Raw genomic sequence first — 21,049 nt, 5'->3', positions numbered from 1 at the left:
ATCTAAACCATATCAAATGTTACACTGGGAACAGTTCACACTCTCATACTCCAGACAGAAGAAACCCTGATTCTGGTTTCAGGAGGAATATCAGTCCTAGTATGCTCTCAAAACACATGGGACTATCAATGTCAACCCTGTGTGGAGCATACAAAATTAAAGATATCGGGGAGTCTAGTCTGGGTTTTATCTGGTATGCAAAGGATGAGAACGTGAAACCAAATAGGCAAAATTATCAATAAATTAGCTAGTCCAAAGATCTTTCATCTTCTTTCATTATGACCGTGTGTGTTTTATCATGTCTTTGTAAGTACCACCAAAATCAAAGGCAGGTCCTTCCTCAGGTGATTCAGTGGTGGCTCTGAGTAGCCCCATGCAATAATTTGCCTCTTGTCATTGACAATAGAGTGAACCAGGAGAAAGTCTGGCATTTGAAGACTAAAGTTTGGGGTTTTTTTATGAATACTGTGTCCAAATGCATATAAAATCATATCTTCAGAAGGCAGCTCTTACCACTTAAGTCTAGATGGGAGGGACTTTTCTAGTCTCTAGTTTATCTCTGATAATTGCTGTCCATTATATGGATAAAAAAAGGAGCAGACTAGAAGTTGTGACTCTTGCCAACATCTCAAGCAGTTGAACATTGTAAGTGATAATTATGCTTCTGGCAACAGGTTAAGCCAGATGCTCAGGAGCAGCTGCTATCGACCTGTTGGGAAAGTTAGTTGTTTTCATGGTACGATGGAGTGATTCTTGGCATCTTCCTAGGGAAAGAGGGCATAAAATTGGGGGGAAATAAAAGGTGCGACAATATGCCATGATGATAGAAATGTACATCAGTGGTGGAGAATAGAGAATCTTGATGGTAGCTCTGCAGAGAGTAGAAAAATATCTCCTGGGCGTCATTAGTCAGTGATTTCTGCTCATCAAAAAGGGCCATTAGGAGTGGCATCTGGATCCATTTCAAATAGTCTAGCTCTGGATTGTGGGAATATGACCTAGAGGCTTTTCTTCCATCGCAGGTACTCAAAATTCAGGCACTCGGGATTTCTTTGCTAGCAGGTTTTGTGAGGAAAGGAAATTACAGAGTTACAGTGGAAGGTCACAGGTACGTTACCACTGGCACAGTGGAGGGGAAATGCACGATAATCTTGGGTCTAACATTTCTTGAACTCTCGTGTACTTGTGTAATTCCTCTGACTCTCCTTCATAAACAGCCCAGAAGGCATCTCGGCGATTGTGGGAGCAGTTGCAATGCTGATCACTTGCAATGACGATCACTTGCTATCACAATGAGGATTTTATGAGTTTCCTGTAGATAAGTGGTCCATGCTGGGAAATGTTTTAAAGGAGCTTTAGTCCTCTGTTCTATCCAATGGATTCAGAAGCCAGTTTTAAAACCTTGTCTTTATGGATAGAAAATGTCATGAGTTCTAGCTTTCTTTGTGTTTTGTACCAAGCTTGAAAATGTTCTGAATGGGATGGATTTGCATCTGTAATTATGCTTGAACAGGCCATATTGTCTTAATTGTACATTTATACAGATAATTCAGTCTCCACACCAGAGTTCATTTGTGTTTTGTCATCCCTGAGAAGGGTAAACAATTCACTCCGTCCATGAAATGCATCTTTTCTGTGGGGTCTATAGGAAAACCGAGTAGCATGGAGAAGAAAACATGTATTTATGGGGTTTTTTTACATATATAAAACTGAAAGTGCACAAGCTTTACATATGGTGTGGTGTATCTGTAACTAAATTCAATATAATTTAGCTTTAGGTATGTCTGAGATTTATGTAACTGAATTGTCAGCTTTTATATATGCAAAAAACTCGGTATCAGGCATCTGCCTTCAGAAGCCCGATGTTGACCCGACTGTGTGTCGTCATGACCAAGCCCATGGGACGTTTTAAATTCCAGCACCCAGAACCTGTAGTCGTGACATTTTCACTCAAAGTACCTTCAAATGAGATCCCCAGTTCTCAGCCTTTGGTATTCATGCACCTGTTTGCACATGAATGAGCTTACATAAACAGGCATTTGCGTGCTTCCTTGCTTCACTTTTCTTAGGTAAATGTGTATGAGAAAATACGGGTGTTTCTAGGAAGAGCCCATTAAAAACTCCTTATCAGGGCTAAACTGTTTCAGGGATCCTAGGGGGATGATAGCATTAGTTTGCCCGTGGTTTGCTGTCCTTCAAAAGACTATTGCTAAAAGGCTGCTGCGTAGAAAAAATAAAGACGTGTTACCCGTTGGTTACTGGAGGAGGGTAAAGAAAGTTCAGCTTTTTGACTGTATTATACAGTTGTGGGGTGTTTTTTCAATGAAGAAAAATATGGCACACTGCTTGTGCTGGTCTAGATGTTCTTTTCTGCTTACTCATCCCAGAGGGCTTAGTCTGTTATGGGTTTTTTGTTATAAGCATAAACATTGTCTAACCATTTGGGAGACTTTGTCTGTGATCAAATCTGCTGATGTTAATGTTTCCTTTAGGAACTAATAAGAACACCTCAAGGAAAAAAAATGGTTTTATATTGAGGAAAGATGGTAGAGTAGAGCAAAGTATACACAAATTATTGCTGTGTGTTTCCCTTGAAGAAGTATGAAGGGTGGATGGGTGAGAACATGTAATAAAAAGCTCCAAGAATAAATTAGATAATATTGTGATGTTCCTCTTTTATTGTTGTTGGTAAACTATATTGCTCTGTTTCATAATATTTTTGTGTTAAGGTCTACTCCCCCAAAACTAACTCACTCTGGGATGTGTACACATTTCTTCAGGTTGGAAATCTTGCTTGAAATGGGGGCAGGGGGAGGATGACAACATGCTTCTCCCGTCCCCCCCGTTATATTTATTAAACTCTGTGTATTTCCTGCTTTATAAATATTCTGCCTTTAAACCCATCCTTTTAGAACCGAAGCAATTGAGGGGAAAGATGGTAGTTTGGCAGTTTCAGTGTTTACTTTTCTTTTATTTCTACATGCATGACCTTCAAGATACACTGTAGTGTTTCTTGACAACTTCTCTGCATAAAATTTTGAAAAATTTGTGGAATGAACTTTTAAACTTTTATTAAACAACAGCTGTAGCTCAGAATCCTAGAGTAATAAAGTATCTCTTATTTCTTGCTTTCCTAAGGCTATTAACAACTGGGCCCCTTACAATTTGGGACAGTTTTAAGGTCCCCATCCTATGTTTAGATCAGTGAAACAGGCTCCCATTCTTCCACATGTTTCTGTTGAATTGAGAAAGTCTCCATGCTGAGATCAGGCTGCACTATCTGAGGGCATGGAAGAGAATGGCAAATGAGATGGGAAGGGTTAAGCGTGGAAAGTAACCATAACAATAATGTGACCTTTCCTGTTGGTGGGCTGTAGACTATCATTTGTTCTGCAAATGGTTTTGCTTGTCCAAGCAATGTATGGTTGTTAGTTTTGAAATGGAATTGAGGCACATTACTTAGTTTTGTTTGTCTTTCCTCACTTTGTGCAGCTGAATTTTCTCCGGAATGATATGGTGGTTCCTCCAGAATATTTAAAAACTGCAGGGATAGCAGCTGGGCTGGGAGATGGTGAAGGGACATCTGCAAGAGCTAGACCTGTAGCTGAAATTCAGCATTTTAACTTCACAAGGGCAGGTCTGTTAGCTTGCTATGAGAGGGGTCCGCTAACTGCCCTGGATCTCCTGGTGACCAGAGCAATCAGCACGTCATGCTGTGGTTTGCATGGTTTAAATTAATATGTATTAACTGATGCTTGTGGACTTGCTCCTGCCCCTATTTATGATTAGAATTTGTGAGCTTAGCTTTAGTGACACAAATGCCAAAGACAAAAAGTGTTTCTCCATCAAATAGGGAGAGCGCTACACCCTGCCCTTTGGAACACAGGGGAAACGGGTCGTCACGAAGCTGTGATGCTTCTGTGTCTAGTTAGGAAGTAGTCCAATCAGCAGGCCTATTGATTATCTTGTGTGAAATGCTTTTTTTATTGATGCAAGGAAATATGGGCTGGACATGAAGAGGGGACCAAAAATTGCCTAGAGGATTCATATGTAATGCTGATGTAACGCATTGCTAAGGCAAAAAGAAGCGCACAGCAATAGTGCAAAAGCAGTAGTGGTGAATGGTAAGTGTTTAGAGGTAGAGGCTCATTTAAATACCTCCCATACATTGTCATTCTGTGATTAAAGTACCTCTTCCTTGCTTCGTAGTGTTTATACCTATGGAAATTTCTGTAGACCCACAAGTGGCTTTAAGGTTCCATCCTCTGAGAGTTTGAAAACCAGCAAGGAGAGAAAATCCCTGCATCAGAGACCTTTAAATCTAAATAGACCAGTGAGGCAACGAAGAAAGGGGTGCTACCCCCATCCTTCTTCCACACCTTTGGTTCCTCTCTGTGAGACTACAGAGACTCTTTCCTTCCCATGGTTCAGCAGTTGGGAACCTGCTGTCCCCTGTGCAACACACCCTCTAAATTTCAAAACGTAGCATCAAGTCTAACCTTCAGGACCTTCCTGAGCACCCTCAGAGGGTCTGCAAACATCTGGTGCTAAAATGAGGCAAAAGCTGACGTTGGGAGTTGGCTGGCATGGCCTCCATTTCTCAGTCCTCCTGCTGAAACTGATGCTCCTGCTTCTTGCCCCGGTGCCCTTTGGTGCACCCGGGAGGCTCTTGTGGCTGCGGAGGGGGAAGGCGAGTCCCTGCGGCTTCCTGGAGAATGGGCTTTCTAAGAAGAGGTGCAGTGTTGTGGCGAGGGTGCTGTTGCGCATCTCAGCTCTCTCCGTGCTACGTTTTGGCCCTCTCTGCCATGCTCTCCCTCCCTCCCGTGCCAGTGCGTGCCGGTACTCCCTGGCCGGAGGAGTGCCCAGCTGCGCCATGCAGCTGGGGTGGCGGGGGCAGGAGGCGAGGGCACTCCCCGTACCAGCTGCACCCTCACACAGGAGGGCCTCCAAAGTCTGTTTCCACATCTGCTGGAGAGGCGACGTGTCTGCCGATTTACCAGTTGCGTATGGCTTGTTGCCCTTACAGCTGTGCGAGAATGGTGGGACTCTGTCCCGTCCTCCCCCCCCCGTGCCCCCCATGGGAGGATAAGCGTGCCCAGGGAATGCTCAAGAAGTGATGACTACCCCCCTGCTCCATCAAGCGTGGGAGCTGCAGCCAGCAGCACAGAGGGGACATTCTTCAGGTCGGGGCACGTGCCTCGGAGGGGCGAAACACAGATTGCGCCGAAAACAAGAGAGAATTCGGGAGGTGCTCTAGGATGGCAAAGGCTGCGCTCCCTCGCTTTAAGGAGCGCCATCATCCTTTTCCATTGCTCCTCCCGTATCTCTGATGACTCTGAACGATGTTCCGTCTTCCACCTTTAAACTTGCTTCAATGTGCATTGCCATGTCACCTGCTTTTCACTCACACACTCCAGCTCATGAGCTTCCGATTGCAGTACTCCCAGCGACATGACTTACCTCTCTTTCGGCAGCACGGAGGTTGTCTTAGGGGAGTATTTGTTAAACGCGATACAGTCTTGAATTAACATCTGACATAAGTGTTCCTGAAAAAAAATGGATCCCATCTATTGTGCAGCAGGTATAATGGGGTTTCTTAAACAGCACGGTTTGGGAATAACCCAATTCCTTAATTAACTCTCTCTTTCTATGCCAAAACCAAGCTGCTCAGGCAGTTTTATTCTTTTCCCACGTCTGGGAGGCAGTGCAGTGTTTAAGGACTTCAGAAAAGCTACATGTCGATTTTTAATAACACCTGTGTCTTGAGGCTCATTGTGGGGGATTGCTGTCTGTCATTAGTTAGCTTACTAACCAGTTTGTTGTCAAAAATCTCTGCTTTGGAAGAAATCTGACACCTTTTTGCTCTATTTCTTTAACAGATTAGTTTGCTTTTCCTCGACTCCTGCCACCCTGGAACCAAGCTCCCATTTGAAATAATTAGCGTATACCTATGAAGTATCCATGAAAGGAATCAGGCTTTTTGTTTGTTCTTTCATTATTCATAATTAAACATCAGAGGATCACTTGAGATAGTTGAAGGCTAAATTCTGCACAGAAGTCTTCAGATCCATCAGCTCTCAGTTATTTACCTGCCTTGGTGCTGCTGAGGAGTGGCTCAGGTTTGTCTCCTGTGAAGGAGAAAAACAAATGCACTTTCAAATGTCTGGTTTCTGTGGGTAGATGTAGGCACTGGCTAATAGTCATGCACGTGTGGCATGGTGGTAGCCATCAGGCCGGTCCTGTGACCCTCTGTGTGCTCTGCCCCAGTCCTCCCACAACTGTCTCCTCAGCCAGGCCAGGCTGCACCTGATGTGGAGGGTGCTACTACGCTGTGGGTGTCTTTGCTCAGGTCTTTGTCATCTTACTGGTGATGCTCCTCCTTTCCCCTCGGAAAGTGTCGAAGGTTAACCAGGCAGAGCCCCTGCAGAGGTAGTGTTGGCCCCTGCTGTGGCATGATGCGTTTAGTGACTTGGTAGTTCTAATCCTCTAAAGTCCCACTGACTCTCAACTCAGGATGCTATAGGTGATGTGTGATGGACCTGAAGCTTCTGTCGTAGTCTGGGATGTATTGTAGCAGGATCATATTTCGCATGTTTCACTTATGGGTTTAGGAGGAAACAGGTTGCCTGGGTTTTGTCTACAGATGTGTTTTTCTTTGAATGGGAGCCGTCCTTCTCCTGGATTTAAGCCGTGGCACTGTGCTTGTTGTGGTATCATGCTGCTAAAGTTGAAAAAGATAACCTTGCCCCCTCCCCATCTCCATGCCCTTTTACAGATATACCCAGCATCTTTTAGACATCTCTGAAACTCAGTTGAACCTTGTGTATTCACACTGAGCACGTCTAGTGACACCCAAAGTAACCTTGGTGGTAGAGTGCTCTGTGGCCTCCTAACTCTGCAATGTACTTGTCACTTGTTCAACAGATGGTCTGGGCTGCTACTTCAGGTGTTCAGAGGATCAGAAACAAGCCTGTCTCGAATTACTGTTATATACTTTTTGCTTCTATTTGCTCTCCAAAGCAAGGCTGGGATGGGGAATTGTGTGTGATATTAAAAAAACCCAAAATAAAACAACAAACGAAAATCTCAAGAATGAACAAATTCAAACCAGGGACGTTTTGCGATTATGATTTCAAGTTTATCGGCATTGTGTGGGGGTTGACAGTGTCGCCTTTTGTGGAACCATCCTGTAATTGCGTGTATTCCCTTGTAAGTCTCTTTGTGCGTCTCTCTGTACTCCTATTGACTCGTGACAAAAAGCTCGGAGGAGCACTGGCGGGTTTGTATTGCAGCCTGTAATGAATCCCCGAGTGGGAATTTCCATCTCCACTCCCAGCTTCTGCCTCCTGCTGTGGATTATCTATATACATGTGGCTCAGGGTTTAGGTGGGTCAACGTACCAGGAAGGTCCCAGTCCCCAGCCAGGTGCTAGAAACGTTGTACGTGGGCGCGGGGGGAATCAACTCCTTGATGCGGGAGTGTGGTCAGCACCGCACAAACTCCCCACTGCCTGCAGACTGGCATTAGCCCACTGGACTGTCTTAAGCCACCGCTTTGGAACGTATGGAACATATTTGTGTCCCTACCAGAGCAGTTAAAAAGTTTTTATTATCATTTAAGCATGCTCACAAACTGGAAGGCACTGTGACTCCCTTACATCAATATACAGCCCGAGCTCCTGTGAATTACAGGGGAGGTTGTAATAACATGGCTTTCTGCCTTTAAGATTTAGCAAAAAAATTCTCGAGTGCTATTTTTTTTTTTTTGCTATTACTTGCAAACAGGAATTGAATAAGCAAAGAAAGACCATTATAACTGTGGTTTCAGAGGCTGTTCAGCTTGAAACAAAGGGATTTCTTCACATTCAACCTCATTAGTCTGATTAGTGGGCTTGTAAAATGAAGCATGAAAATGAAACATGACATAGACACGAATTGATTGTACTAAAACCTACACGAACTGCTGCTTGGAAATGAAAGGATGACAGCCATCTTCTCTGAGCTGTTTAAAAAGTTACGTTTTCAAAGTAGCTCATTTTTTAGAGCCTGTAAATTACATTGCTGTAGCTGCTAAGGGGAGACACTAAGAAGCTAAAAAATCCAAAGAAGTCAGTCAGGTGATTTTTTTTTTTTTTTTTTTTTTTTTTTTTAAATAGAGCAGAAAAATCTGAAGATGCAACGATTTATCAGTAGAAAGAAATATTGGGCAGGAATACATTATGACCGAGTAGAAATGGATGACAGCCTATTTGTTTCCAGTTTTAAAATGGAGAGAATAGTTGGCGTTATTTTTGAAAATGCCTCTTTGTATCCTGCTGACTTCTGTCTTCAGAAGCACTCTGTCCTGTTTCCTTCGTTGTTGTAAAAATACCTGTTTGGTTGGGCTTTGTCTGGAGATCCTGAGGGAAGAGCAAGTTTACTCTTTCAGCATTAGTTCAGTTCCTGGCACTGTGTAGTGCAGGCGCAACACTGTCTCTTACATCTAGCATTAGCTGAGGAGCTACAACATATTATTTTTAAAATTCAGGTTTGAATGCCTAGTTTTCTTAACAGACCTTAGTCCCACAAGCCTATATGTCCTTGGGTATGGACTGATTTACTTCTATGTATGCCTCATACTGCCAGACTAGGCCTGTACAACTGCAGTGTGTGCTGCACATGGCCACACGGCTGTCCACATCCTTTTTCTTCTGTAGCTCACTTAAAAAAACAAAAGAAAACAAAAAACCAAAACCAAAACAAACAAAAACCCAAATAATTTGAATGTACGTTTCGTGCCGCTGCAATGCTGCTTTCAAAGATGATTCACAGTGGTACAGATAAGATCCCAGAACTCCTTTTGCAATTGTGTGGTCTGCATTTCCAATAAGAGCATCTGGAAAAGGATTTCTAAATGCCGTGGGACGTTGTGAAAAAGCGAGGTGGAGATACTCACTCAGGGGAAGAACTCGGCAGCTCGGTACTTAGGAAAGGAAGGGGCTTGCAGCAAATTGTGGAAGTGTCTGATTGCTGTGAAGTGAGCGGTTGTGAGTGAGGGCTGTGGAGCACAAGCGTGCCTGGGGGACCCTGCCATGCTGCTTTTGGTCCTGGCAAGCTGCTGCCATTACGGTTTGGCTCGCTGGGAAGAGCAGGACAGTAGCGTAGTGGGGGCACTGTGCTGTTGCCCTTCAGGCGGTGAAGCCTGAGGATCTAGTGTGGAAGTGGAAAGCATGGTTTTTGGAAAGCTTCCTGGGGCAATTTCCTATTAAGCAGCTTTTGCCGTGGGTGATGTTGCTCTGTAATGCACAACCATGAAGTATTTCCATGAACCATGGAAATAATGCATTGCCAGGCTTATTTACCCTTGTGCTCCATATATAAGTGGATTGTGCGTTATCTGCGTTAAACCTCAGTAAATGGGTTTTGTATAGGTGAACTGTGTTGGGGACAGCACATGAAGCGAAGAGCCTGTTCGGCCCCTGCACTTCTGTCCCGGGTCTCAAGGAACAGCAATGTCTGCTGGGCACAGCCACCGCATGTCCTGCAGCACACTGGGTGTTCCCGTGTCAGGGCCAGGAGTGCCCTGTGGAGAGCACGAGTTCCTGCCATAGGCTACAGAAGACCCAATTTTCAGGGGCCTGGGAATGGTCATCCCTCAGCAACCTGTTTGTATCACAGGCTTTGCAGACCTGTGGAATTTCTTTCCTTGGCATGAGTCAGGGCATGATTTTGCCTGTAAGAATCAAAATACTCTGTGAGAGATTTCCATGGAAAGGAGGCGCGGTGTGGGGAAAAGGGAAGAGGAGGAAGGAGGATCACTTCTTTCTGTTCTCTTGGAAACATCCTGGGGAATGGCTCAGCAGGAGACAGCGAGAGCATTTCCTGCTCTCCCAGGTGGTTTGTTTGGGCTCCGCTCTAAACGTACCCACCAGGGAAAGTGTTCTCCCGCTGGCTTTTGAAGAGGACCCGCTTTGAGCAGGTTTCAGGACGAGTCTTTTGAGCACGCCCAGCATGGCAGTCTGCTGTTCAGAGGGACCCGTTGCTGTTCTTGGGCACAGAGCGCAGGCAATTTTCACCCTGTTTGTAATTTTCAGCACCGGTTTTGTGGAATTTGTGCATTGAACAGGACAGAAGAAACCCCGGATGAACAAAATCTTATTTAGCTCTGTGTGTGTGTGTTACTAATACAAAACCTCAGGGCAAACAAACCCTGCCCAGCAGGGACTGTGTTGCAGAAAGAAAAATGAGAGCACTGTTGACTTGGACGTTCCCTGTCTTTCCAATGAACTTAAATGAGTTCCAGATATTTCGTTGGTTCCTGGTTAACCCAGACAAGTATTTTAGTGACTTTCATTTTTTTTCTAAAGTTGCTTTCTTCTTGCTTTTGCATGGAGGGAGGGAGGACGTGTAAGGGAGGAGTTTGGGGAAGTCACTCTAAAAATGAAAGCCCAAGTTAAAGTGTTTATTCAGTATATTAAGATTTAATTGATGGTTGCAAAAGCCAGGGGTTTGTCTCCGCTTTTCAGAGTGCTGGGGTGGCTTTGCATGGACTTTGCTTGCTGTGGATCTGGGAAAGGCAGAATGTGGTGCTAGATAAGAGCAAAACCAGTACATAGCATTCAAGGTGTTGCCTATCATTAAACAGAATCTTTTCTGCAGAAAGGAGTTTTGAAAAGGAAGTGGAAGGTTGACCAAAAATTAAAGTATTCAGTGTTGGTGTCTCCTTTATCTGTGAGATTTCTGTGGTGATAAGGCTGGCCCTAAAAGAGATCATATTGTGCGCTCCAAAAACTGACCGCAGCTTAAAGAAATTGAAGCTGTGAGCCACGAGCTGTGCTAAAAGGTGTGAATAAGGTAAAGTTAAAAAATACGAGCATCTCTGTAGCTGAACAAAGCACAGAAAAGCTCATCTTGATGTTTGCATCTGCAGTTAAAATAATGGAGAGGAACCGGCTTTCCCAGTAAGCTTCCACTGGTTTGCTTTCTGTTACCTCTGTTTTGGGGGCTGCGGCAAAGGGCAGCGCTATCTGTGTTAGCAGTAAGGTGATAGACACAATTAGTATGGCCTCCTCTTCCAGGAAAAAAGCCAATAGATGTCATGCGACGCATCTAAAAATGGACAATGACGACATCCATTTTATGCTCCGTTTGATCCAGTGTAAGACTGTTGTGGTGCTGCTGTGTGGAGGAGGGGCTGAATTAAAAAGGTATATATTTGTATTGATTGTAAGGCCCATTGTATGGGGCAACTTTTGTGGTTTGACACTTAGGAATTCGTGCAACTTATGCTACAAAATAATGCCAGGGAGCTGTAGGCTTCGGTCTGTTTTTTTGGCAATCATGTTGTTTTGTTTTTTGGTTTGTTTTTTTGATTTGTGCTTTCCCCTTCCTTCTCAAATTTGGCGGAATTTACCAACATTTTGAGAAAAAGAGAGCAAGACTTTCAAGCTGCTGGGTTTTTTTCACTAGAGAATCTAAAATAAAATTCAGTTGCATAAACAGTTGTAACTGGGAAAATGCGTCCCTGTCGACGTCTTTAGAAAAAGCCGTATTCTGGAAAGCTCTGCTGAAGTGGCGTTGTGATCACTCTACTGTCACTCGCTCCAGTAGACCTAGGAGTGAGTTTTAGTTTGCCTGAGGGAATGTTAACCTTTGATTTTCCTGACTTAAGGGTTATAACTGGATAGAGAGATCCCTATGGGTGACTCTCCTTTGGGGCACCCTGGGGTTCTCCAAGTTCTGAACAGCCAGACTCTGGGGTGAGTGCATAAGGATTGCCCAGGGCTGAAAATACCAGGGAGTACAGCTGGACTCGGAAATCACACCCTAAGCGAGCTTTTTGGTGTCCATCAAGCATATAGCGGCATCTGGGAGTGCTCTAACAAGTGCCTCTCTTTATCTCAGCCTTAATTTTTGTCCTGGACACAAAGTTATTGGTATGGGGAGAAGAAGGTTTGGGGAACCACAAATATGGATTCTCTTCCCACTAGTGTTAGCTCTATGGTGCTGATAGGACTAAAAGAGCAAAACCATACTTGCTGCTCTTACGGATGGGAAATTGTTCTGGCCTAACACACAGAGTTCAGCCATCTGGGTAAATTGCTCAACTCTGCTCTCATCTCCAAAACTGCAGGAAAAACTATATGTACATTTTCAACATGAGCTTGGATCACAAACCACAGAAGCTGAGGGTTTGGGCAAAAAGGGCTGGGTGTTCTGGCTGATAATCGTATCAAACAGACGGCCAAGGCAACAACATGACCAGAGGGAACCTATACTGGAAGTCCCTGAATCCGTGCTAAAAACTGCTGCCTGCCACGAGGGGCATGGAGAGATGGGGCAGGTTGGAGCAGGCTTGTCAGGAGGGGAAGGTGAGCTGGGGAAGGGGGAAGGCAGCATGAGGCAAAAACCAGAACGATGAAACCACAGGCCTGGGGTAAGGACTGGGAGCTAGGGGGAGAAATGGGATCAAGGCTAGAGGAAAGGCCAGGAATCAAGGCTAAGCAATAAAGGTTGCTTGCTGCAGCCAAGAAGCATGTTCATCTGTTGAGAGACTGGGGGACTTCCCATGTTTGATGGACAAACAAGCCATCAAGCTGCTGGTCCTGTGTTGCTATAGTTTAGCCAGGACCTTTGGTCTTTCTGAAACTCCATGCTGGAGGGTGACACTAATATGCCTGGAGGAGGCAATGCTTGAGGCTAGGTTTCTTCTGCCACAAGAGACTTCGCTGTTGGTTTGCCTTTGCCAGTGCTGTGGGGACGCAGAGCTTCGGTCACTAGAGCTGTTGGTATAACGCTTTTTCTTGCAAAACCCAGTCAGTGCCAGTCCTTCAAAGACCAACAGTCAGACCCCAAATCACTAGCTTACAAATCATGTCATTTTAAAAAGTATACCTGGGGTGGTTCACTCTGGTTTCCTGGTGCTGGTGCCAGCTTTGTCTGTAATTTGAAGACCTAAACACAGACCTTTCAAGCGGGGAGTTTGGGAGGGTTGCTTGTTTTTATTTTTTTCAATGAAGCTTTCTTTTTTTAATGAAGCTAAGGGGAGTTGTGGTTTTTGAGATGCGACCCAAGTCTAAGCAGCCCTCCCAGCCGCTGCGGTTAAGGTGCCACAGTTTCCACAGCAGGTAGCGCACGAGGGGCTGACGCAGCTGCCGTTGCCTCCAGCTGCCTGTTACTGTCCGGTGTCGAAGGCAGAAGTAGGTGGTGCCATCTGGCTTCCAGGTACTCTTTGCAAGCCAGGTTCATGCATGTGCTTCTCTTCCCTAATGAGGCATCTTAACCACATTGCTAACCGAGAGGCGTGACTGAAGAGAATTCAGGAACTCCTTGATTACAGGAATTTAGGACTTCTTCAAGAAAAATGTTCCATGTGAGACCTGAGGCCCATCACAAGCTGCCAAAACTGCAGGCTGGCTTTCAGACAAAAGAAATGTCAGTGATGCTTCCAAACTGAGTAGCTAAGGTGGTTTTTTCCTCACTTTTTATGTATTTATTTAACTAATTAACTTGAAGCAATTTTTGATCTGGACACCCAAAAATGGGGTACGTACTGATTACTAGAGCCTTCCTGTGGTGCTTTTGTGGCTTCAGTTGACTAAGGAAAGCAAAACAACAACCGGAGCCCGGAGGAGCAGGACTCCACACCTGCCTTCCCTGCGGGTGAAGGTGAGCTCCCAGGGCTCATACACAGCCCCAGGGAACTGAAAGGCAGCTGTTGAGCTGCGCGGTGGCTTGTGCTAAGGGAGGAGAACCGGGACATGTCACAGATTTGTGTTGTCCTAAGAAAATATTGTGGAGGATTCTCTGTTTTTTCTTAGAAATTGTTTCTCCCTCTCTTGGGAAGCCTATAATAAATGAGTTTGGGAGGGGGAGAAAGAAAGAAGAAAATGCTGTTTATTTAAATTTAGGAGAACAATTCCAGTTCTCCACTGTAGCTCTTAAAAAAAGAAAAAAAACCAAAAAAAATACATCTGACATGTCTGTGAATAGTGTCAGTCATAAAGCTCTTCAGGGAGAAGTAGCAGATGAAATTCCACACCATCTAGAACTGGAGCCAGTTGTATGTTAGACTGTTTTCCTGTGCTCTGCCTATTGTTGCAAGCAAGTGCCATCAATCACCTGCTGCCTACAGATCTCAGTACTGCTTAGGAGCTGGTGCCTTGACTGGAAAGATAGTTGGACTTTGTTCCAAGTTATCTCGTCTTTTTTTTCAGTTTTACTAGTAGTCATATATATCTGGATGTTGAGAATTTACTGTAGTATTTTGTTGTAACAGTTTGGTTGATAAACAGTGTGAATCTTACCTGCATGAAATCTATGGCCTAGGAAGAACATGGGCTTGATCATTTTAAAAAAAGAGAATAGACTTGAAAATCAGCCAGAGACCGAGACCAGCCCCAGCCATGAGCATTTACCTGAAATGCCGAATTTTCAGGAGAACTTAGTTGTGTGTTGAACAGCCAAGTTGTGAGCAGTTCTGTCTATGCTGTTGGAGATATGAGATCTGACGCCAAGAAATGGTGCTTTTAGGCAGTGAAAGAGGATGTACGCTTACTTTTAAGCACTTTTGCTGGCCTACTTTGGGGGGAGAGGCAGGGCAGGGCGGGAATCAACTTTTTAAGAAAAGCTGTACTAAACTCCTGCTCAGCAGCACGAAGCTCAGCTGTTGTGTAAGCTAGGTAGTATGTTTCTGGCCAGGATTTGGTTCTTTCGGGTACATACATAAGTTGCAATGTCAGAGCTTAGCTTTCCAGGACATTCATACGCATGAAGGAAAAAGCCACTAAAATTCACTAACGTGAGAAGCGTTTAGCTGTCGTAGAAAGGGCATGGGGGGAGGGAGGGGAAGCTGAAGGCACTGCTACTGTGTTACTTCAGCTACTTGAATATGGGAGTGGTGAATCATAGAATCACAGGGTTGGAAGGGACCTCTGGAGATCATCTAGTCCAACCCCCCTGCTTGAAGCTTTTTAGAATGTGTGGGATACCCCCCCACACATCCCCCCCCCCAAAAACATAGTGCCTCACACCACTATTTTACAGCAGCAGTCAGTGATTAAAACCTTTAAAAGATAGAAATTGATCTGAACAGGTTAATCTCGATTTAAGAGATAGCTTCTTTTTTTTTTAACCCCTCAGCTGGACAAGGATCTGACGTGATGTCCAAGTGCCCTGAAGATCAATGGGATGATTTAAAAGGGAGCGTAACAGGCACACAACCATTGGCTTGTCACTTCTGCGTGTTGTGTGATGACTGTTAATTGCAACAGCTTTAGAAGCAAGGAGTCACTTTCTAGGCCTGCTGAGGATCCCATCTAGAAAAGGAGGCAATGACTGATAGCCCATTTTGCAGATTATTCAGAAGATTTGCTGTTTGAGAAGCTCAACGGTGCCTGTGTGGGCACTGCAGGTGTCAAAGGCCAGTCATGAGAAGGGTCAAGCACCAACACCTTCCATACAGTCTGGCCTGAATATAAGCGCACGTTTTGAACTGAATGTCTTGATGTGTCTGGCCTCCTACGTTGTGATCAGTGTTATTACACGGGCAAAACGGACAATTTCTATACAGAAAAGGATTGGCACATTTAACAGCAGCATTGGGTGGGTGAAGCAGAGGCTTGGATGGGGGAAAGCCCGTTATTTATGGGCTTGTCAGTACTGTGAGAATATGATGGCCTACGTTACTGCCACAAAATGCGGGGAACTGTGGCAATTCAGCTTCTAAAATGTCATTTTGTCAACTTAATTTTCTTCTTTCTTTTTTTTTAAAGGCTAGTATTACAGGAGGTACCCTCAGTGCCTCAGACAGGAATACACTGTTGAAATGGAAGCAGCAGCCTGAATCCTAGGACGTGTTTCAGAAGGGCCGTCTGCAGGGCATTCGCTCTCCATCTGAGGAAAGCTGGGTAAACTCTACGAACCGTTGGTGGTACGGACCTTTGGCAGGCTGCTTCCCAGCTCTCAAATACGGGTAACTTTTTGTTCGTTCTTTCATTCTTCAAAGATCAATGCAAACCTTTATTTTCTATAAATAATTTAATAAATACTTTTGCTTTACAATGATACAACAAATAACAAATTCATAGCAAACGAGTCACAAAGAATTTAGGATCAGTATACTTTAATAAGGTATCAGTGTCAAAATACATTTCCTTATCAAGTTAAAGTTCCCATACAGTTATAATATTGTCAATAAGAATTCAGCAATATAGATTACGAAATAATTATGATAAAAAGTATGATTAATATTAAGACATGGAATATTTTTTCAGAGTGTTTTAGTAAACTGTTAGGGTATAACATTTTTAATGCTGAAACTACACAAATAAGAAACAGAAGAGCAGTATTCAAGTGTCTTTAATCCTTGAAGCCTTTAAGTCCTTGCCACTGCAAATTTGTCAAATCTGACTTGCCAATTTTCATCTGACTTTGCTTACAATATATTTTTTCCACACGGTAATAACTTGACTTTAGGTGTGGCTTATTTTTTGGTAATAAACTCTTGAAAGATTGCCTACAATAGGGACTATCATTTTTTTACATTATGTACCAATAACAAAAGATCTTCAGCTTTTCTAAGTATGTGTGGTTAAGACTCACAGCAAACTCTGAAGTGCTCAGCGAACCCGGGGCTCCCTCTCTGCAAGTGTCAGTGCATGATATAAAGCAATTTTATAAACCAGGCTTCAGCAGAATCAGAAGTCTCAAAAGAATGTATCTTTGTTTTAAGTTTCTGGGTCAGATTTTTACCTTTTGTACATTGCCACGCTTCCATTTTCTTCAATGAAGCTATGATGATTTATACCAGTGGAGGAAACAAGATGATATATCCCAAGGTATATCTAGGTCTGTATATATTTTAAAGTCAGAACTGCTCACCTGCCTTTTATTAATTTAATTTTTTTGCTGTTTAAATACGGTGTAATTTAAACTTTTAAATCCCTGTGCCTTTGAAAGCATTCAAAGCCTTATTTTTAAAAATATGTGCATCTCAACTAATGATAGTTGGAAAGGAGCTCTGAAAAATCTCCAACTGACTTTTAATGGCATTTCAGCTACCGATTCATGTAAGGCAAGTAAAAATGATAGAGACCTGCCTGCCAGCTATTCATCTCACTACACAATCCTTAATTTTTTTTGTCTATTTATAACTGAATTAGCCTAATATGCTGGGAAATACTACTTTAACTTTCAGTTTTAATGATTCAATATCGCAATTATATTGCTAGCTAGCATATAAAATGAAAAAGGGTAACATTAATCAGAGGTGTTAGTACTGGCCGCTGGTCAGGTTCCTGAAATACCAGCAATATCGTAACAAATACTACTAGGTTCTAGCAGAAACAGCTCTTAAAGTTGTTGTGTCCAAGATACAGCAAAAGTACCAAAAGATGATTAACAACTGACCCAGAGACAAATTAAAAAAAAAAAATAATTTTTTTAAAATCTGTTTTGTGGTTTTTTAAAAAAATCATTAAGGAAACAACAAAGAACAAAACAAGAAACCCCAACACAAATGAAAACCCAGGTCTAACTCCTCCACTGGGGTAAATCTGTCGGACTCCCGTGGCTGTAGAGCTAAGCCAGGTTAAGGCAACTGAGAATGTGATTGATTTGCTTCTGAGGAAAAAAGCTTACAATGTGCAACTTTCACAGATACCCACAAACATTGCAGTTCACCATTCACATTTCTTTCAACAAAGTGTATAAAAAAAAAATGAAGGGAACAGGGGGAGGCAGAAGGCTGGGATTTTTCCCTAGTATGCTTTTCCAAAAATTATTAAAGTTACAATACAATAAATGCTGGAAAACAGAAAGACTCAAAGGATTTCAATTTGGCAGATCAACAAAAAACTGTGGTTGGAGATCAAATTTGTTTCATTCATCTTTGGCAATAAAAATAAATCTTTGCAGTACTGCAGCCAAAGTATCACGTGATGAGGCATTTATACCACGGCTTTTTATAAGCATGAAATTTGAAGAAAATTTCAGAGTATAAATTACAGGTAATGAGATAAGGGGAGGGTAATCAAACTCTCTAAACAACACTTTAATTGCAATAGAGAAAATACAGTAGATGTATTTCTTTAATATGAATAATAAAGTGAGTAACTTCAAAAGGCCACTATTTGGTAACGTGAACAGGTTCAATATCTAAGTAAAATCCTGTAAAAGTGTATTGGTATTAGAAATTGTCTACTTGCAAAAATATATTTAAAAACTGAAGCTGTTTTGAACAGTATAGGCCACAGAATGTTGCAGGATCGCTCAGGTTGCCTGGTCCAGTGCTCTGAGCAGTTCACTGCCCTGCAGAAGCGTAGAGCTGCCCAAAACGGGGACGTTCACCTCACAGTCATATCTTGTCAACTCGGGCAACAAGTAGGGTTCAAAGGAGGGCCCCAGCAGACGACTGGTCATACCTGGAAGAGATCAATGAAGTAAATTGTGGTGCTGAGACCAGAGGGACAGAGAAGACTTCTTTCCTCTCCTCCCTCTTCTCTTTATACCAGTTATATTTGAATTTTGTGTTTATGTCCGTATGCCTCAAACCACCAGCCATTACAGCTTTCAGAGCAAACCTATGCATTGCCTTAAACTCTTGCAAGCGTGTCACACAGATGCGTGCAGTTTTTCACCTCCACCCCCAATTCAGATTGTTCTGAGAAAAATTATATTGGTGCAGATGAAGAAAGCTGTAGCAAACACCAGAGTTTCTAAATTGCCACCCACTCCCCTTTTATATTAAAAGGAGCGCTCCACCTATATTACAAGGGACATATACACGGCCCCTCTAATTACTTTTTTTAACTTTTAGAAGGCATGTGTTAAAACTCTAGCCTACAAACCTCCCATATCAATGCTGCACTGCAGTGAAGTTGTTTAGTACAATTTAATCAGTTCCATCACAAGTCAAGAGTATGGATGGAGGATGACTGGACCTCCAAGGTACAAAGGTATTAAAATATTTTTTTCCTCATATATTACAAACGTAAACATTGAATTTTCACACTAAACAACAGAACTAATTTTTCATTTTATGAAGGAATACATATTTGGATCTTTGTTTATCATCCTCCTCCATATTTTTTTTTAAGTCTTTTCTTTCATGGAATCAGTATTGGAATGAAATTACCAGCATTTCCCAATGTCTACATTTGACAGCTCTTACCTGACGCTTTATGAGCTGGCTGGACAGTATAGTCCTGATAATGGGAACTGTAAAATGGAGGGGGAAAAGCTCCTGCTTTCAAATTCTCACCAGGGCTGCCACAGGTGGGTTGCTGCTGCTGCTGTTGCAGTTGATTCATTGGTTGGCTCAGACCTCTCGAGTTACAGAGAAATTCATCTGATTTACATAGTAGGGGGGGAAAAAAAAGTTAAAGTGATCCTCATGTGATCCTCATACCCACGTCTTGTCACAAAGGAATTCCAAAAACAGCACTAGCTCTAGAAGTAGTATTGCACCCAAGATATGCTTGTGTAAGGAAACACAACGTTGTAGAGGGAAGGTATCAGTTCTAGCTCTGAGATGCCCGCACCCTGGATCAGCATGAGGTAAACCCATCTCCATTAAGCTGATCTCTGTTACCTTCAAAGCAAGGGTGTGAACATACATGAAACCATCTACCCAGTAGTTATCAAACGTACCTTAAGTTGTTCAGCTCTTAGTGATAGAACCCGATCTTTAATTTTAGCTTAGTGTAATATTTACAGAGCTGACTTACATTTCCTTTTCAAAGAGTTTTTGTTTTTATTCAACCTGTCTTAAAATTGTGTTTCAATGTGTAACATTGCAAAATCACTTTCTTTTGTCTTACCGGTAAGAACACTTGTGCTGAGAGACTTTTTTTCTGTAACCAAGGAACAGGTTTCCCCTTTGAGAAATTTCATTCTTTTCCACATGAGTTGAGATGGGTTAATGACCGACGGATCTCCCTAGAATGTTAAGAAAAGCAAATCAAACAATTACACCAATGACCGTGGTGAGTCCAAAGTTGCGAAGGGGATGCATTTGTTATGATTACCCCACTCAGCTGTTGCAATGCTTGTTCTTCATAATCCAGTTGTCGTTTCAGTTTCAAACTGTTAGACAATGCAATTCTGGCTGGGTTTACTTCTATGCCTCGTTGCCCAAAAGCATCCAGGGGCCTGTGGAGAAAAGATCTCTGGGTGAGTGGGCAGGGAGGCAAATCTAAACCGTCTTGTTCATTTACATGGATTCCTTCATTTAAAGACATTTCAGGTGTCTTTGACACATCACAGTGGACAGACCTCAAAAGTCAAATGTTTTTATTTCCTTTTGTTAGTCATCACACAAGCTTCGAAAACTTTTGACTAATGAAAGTCTAGCATAAACAGCCTCTAGGAATCTCCAGACAGACATAAAAATGCTGTGGTGAAGAAAGTCATGTGATTTTTAAGGACAGCATTTTGAGGGTTGTGCCTGTCCCCTTACTTTGCATACTAAACAGGAACACACAGGTGGCTGTTTGGGGACAAACCCTCTTTTTCCAGATGTGTATTCAGATGCTGGCATTTCTGCCAACAACAAGAAATCCCAGAAAGCAAACTGCAGGTAAACCACACAGATTCATGTTTTAAAATGACCATTGCGATTTTATGTATTCCCTGAGTGTTTGAGCATGACCAACACGGATGATCCACATGCTGCATGCTATCTGAGACCTACAGAGAAACTTCTAGCTATGATAGGAAACTTCCAGGACTGTAGACTCTGATCTACATCTCATCCCTTACTGTTCACATGTGTAAGGAAACGATCAAGCAAAAGAAGGGCTGTAGAAAAAACACCCTGTAATTTCAAATCATCTCAGTTGTAACACTTACATACGCCAACAATAAAAGTACTATCATCCCTCCCTCTCCCCTATTTTTTGTTGTGCAAAAAATATGTGGAAAATAAGAAAACATGCACAGGTCCCAGCTTACTGCTGTACCAGTAGGCCTTTTCAGAATTTTTTTATAACTGCATAAAAGTTAGGCAGGCTTTGCAAAATTACTCGGGTAATCTTTACCCAACCAGCAGGAAATCCATTCATGCGTCCTTA

The 21,049-nt window shown here is 42.8% G+C and overlaps 2 protein-coding genes across 7 annotated transcripts in view; one reads left to right on the top strand and one right to left on the bottom strand.

The window, feature by feature from the left end:
* TMEM247 (transmembrane protein 247) overlaps positions 1–21,049 on the top strand; it is a 139,000-nt gene that overhangs the window by 85,898 nt on the left and 32,053 nt on the right. For all 3 annotated transcript variants that reach the window (XM_074579647.1, XM_074579646.1, XM_074579649.1), the window contains one exon: positions 15,752–15,951. The gene's annotated coding sequence lies outside the window, so the exon portion shown is untranslated. The remainder of the gene's footprint in view (positions 1–15,751; positions 15,952–21,049) is intronic.
* The window catches only part of EPAS1 (endothelial PAS domain protein 1), a 119,517-nt gene continuing 114,552 nt past the window's right edge, over positions 16,085–21,049 (bottom strand). For all 4 annotated transcript variants that reach the window (XM_074579640.1, XM_074579642.1, XM_074579641.1 and 1 more), the window contains 4 exons: positions 20,006–20,129; positions 19,799–19,916; positions 19,150–19,326; positions 16,085–18,400 (listed from right to left, as the gene is read on the bottom strand). In XM_074579640.1, the coding sequence (XP_074435741.1) occupies positions 18,249–18,400; positions 19,150–19,326; positions 19,799–19,916; positions 20,006–20,129 (571 nt within the window). In that variant the 3' untranslated portion in view covers positions 16,085–18,248. The remainder of the gene's footprint in view (positions 18,401–19,149; positions 19,327–19,798; positions 19,917–20,005; positions 20,130–21,049) is intronic.

The sequence above is a fragment of the Larus michahellis genome, chromosome 3, assembly GCF_964199755.1.
Source record: "Larus michahellis chromosome 3, bLarMic1.1, whole genome shotgun sequence".
In the NCBI taxonomy this organism is placed as follows: Eukaryota; Metazoa; Chordata; class Aves; order Charadriiformes; family Laridae; genus Larus; species Larus michahellis.
Note: the sequence above shows the minus strand (reverse complement) of the source record. Positions and strands in the feature narration are given on the sequence as shown.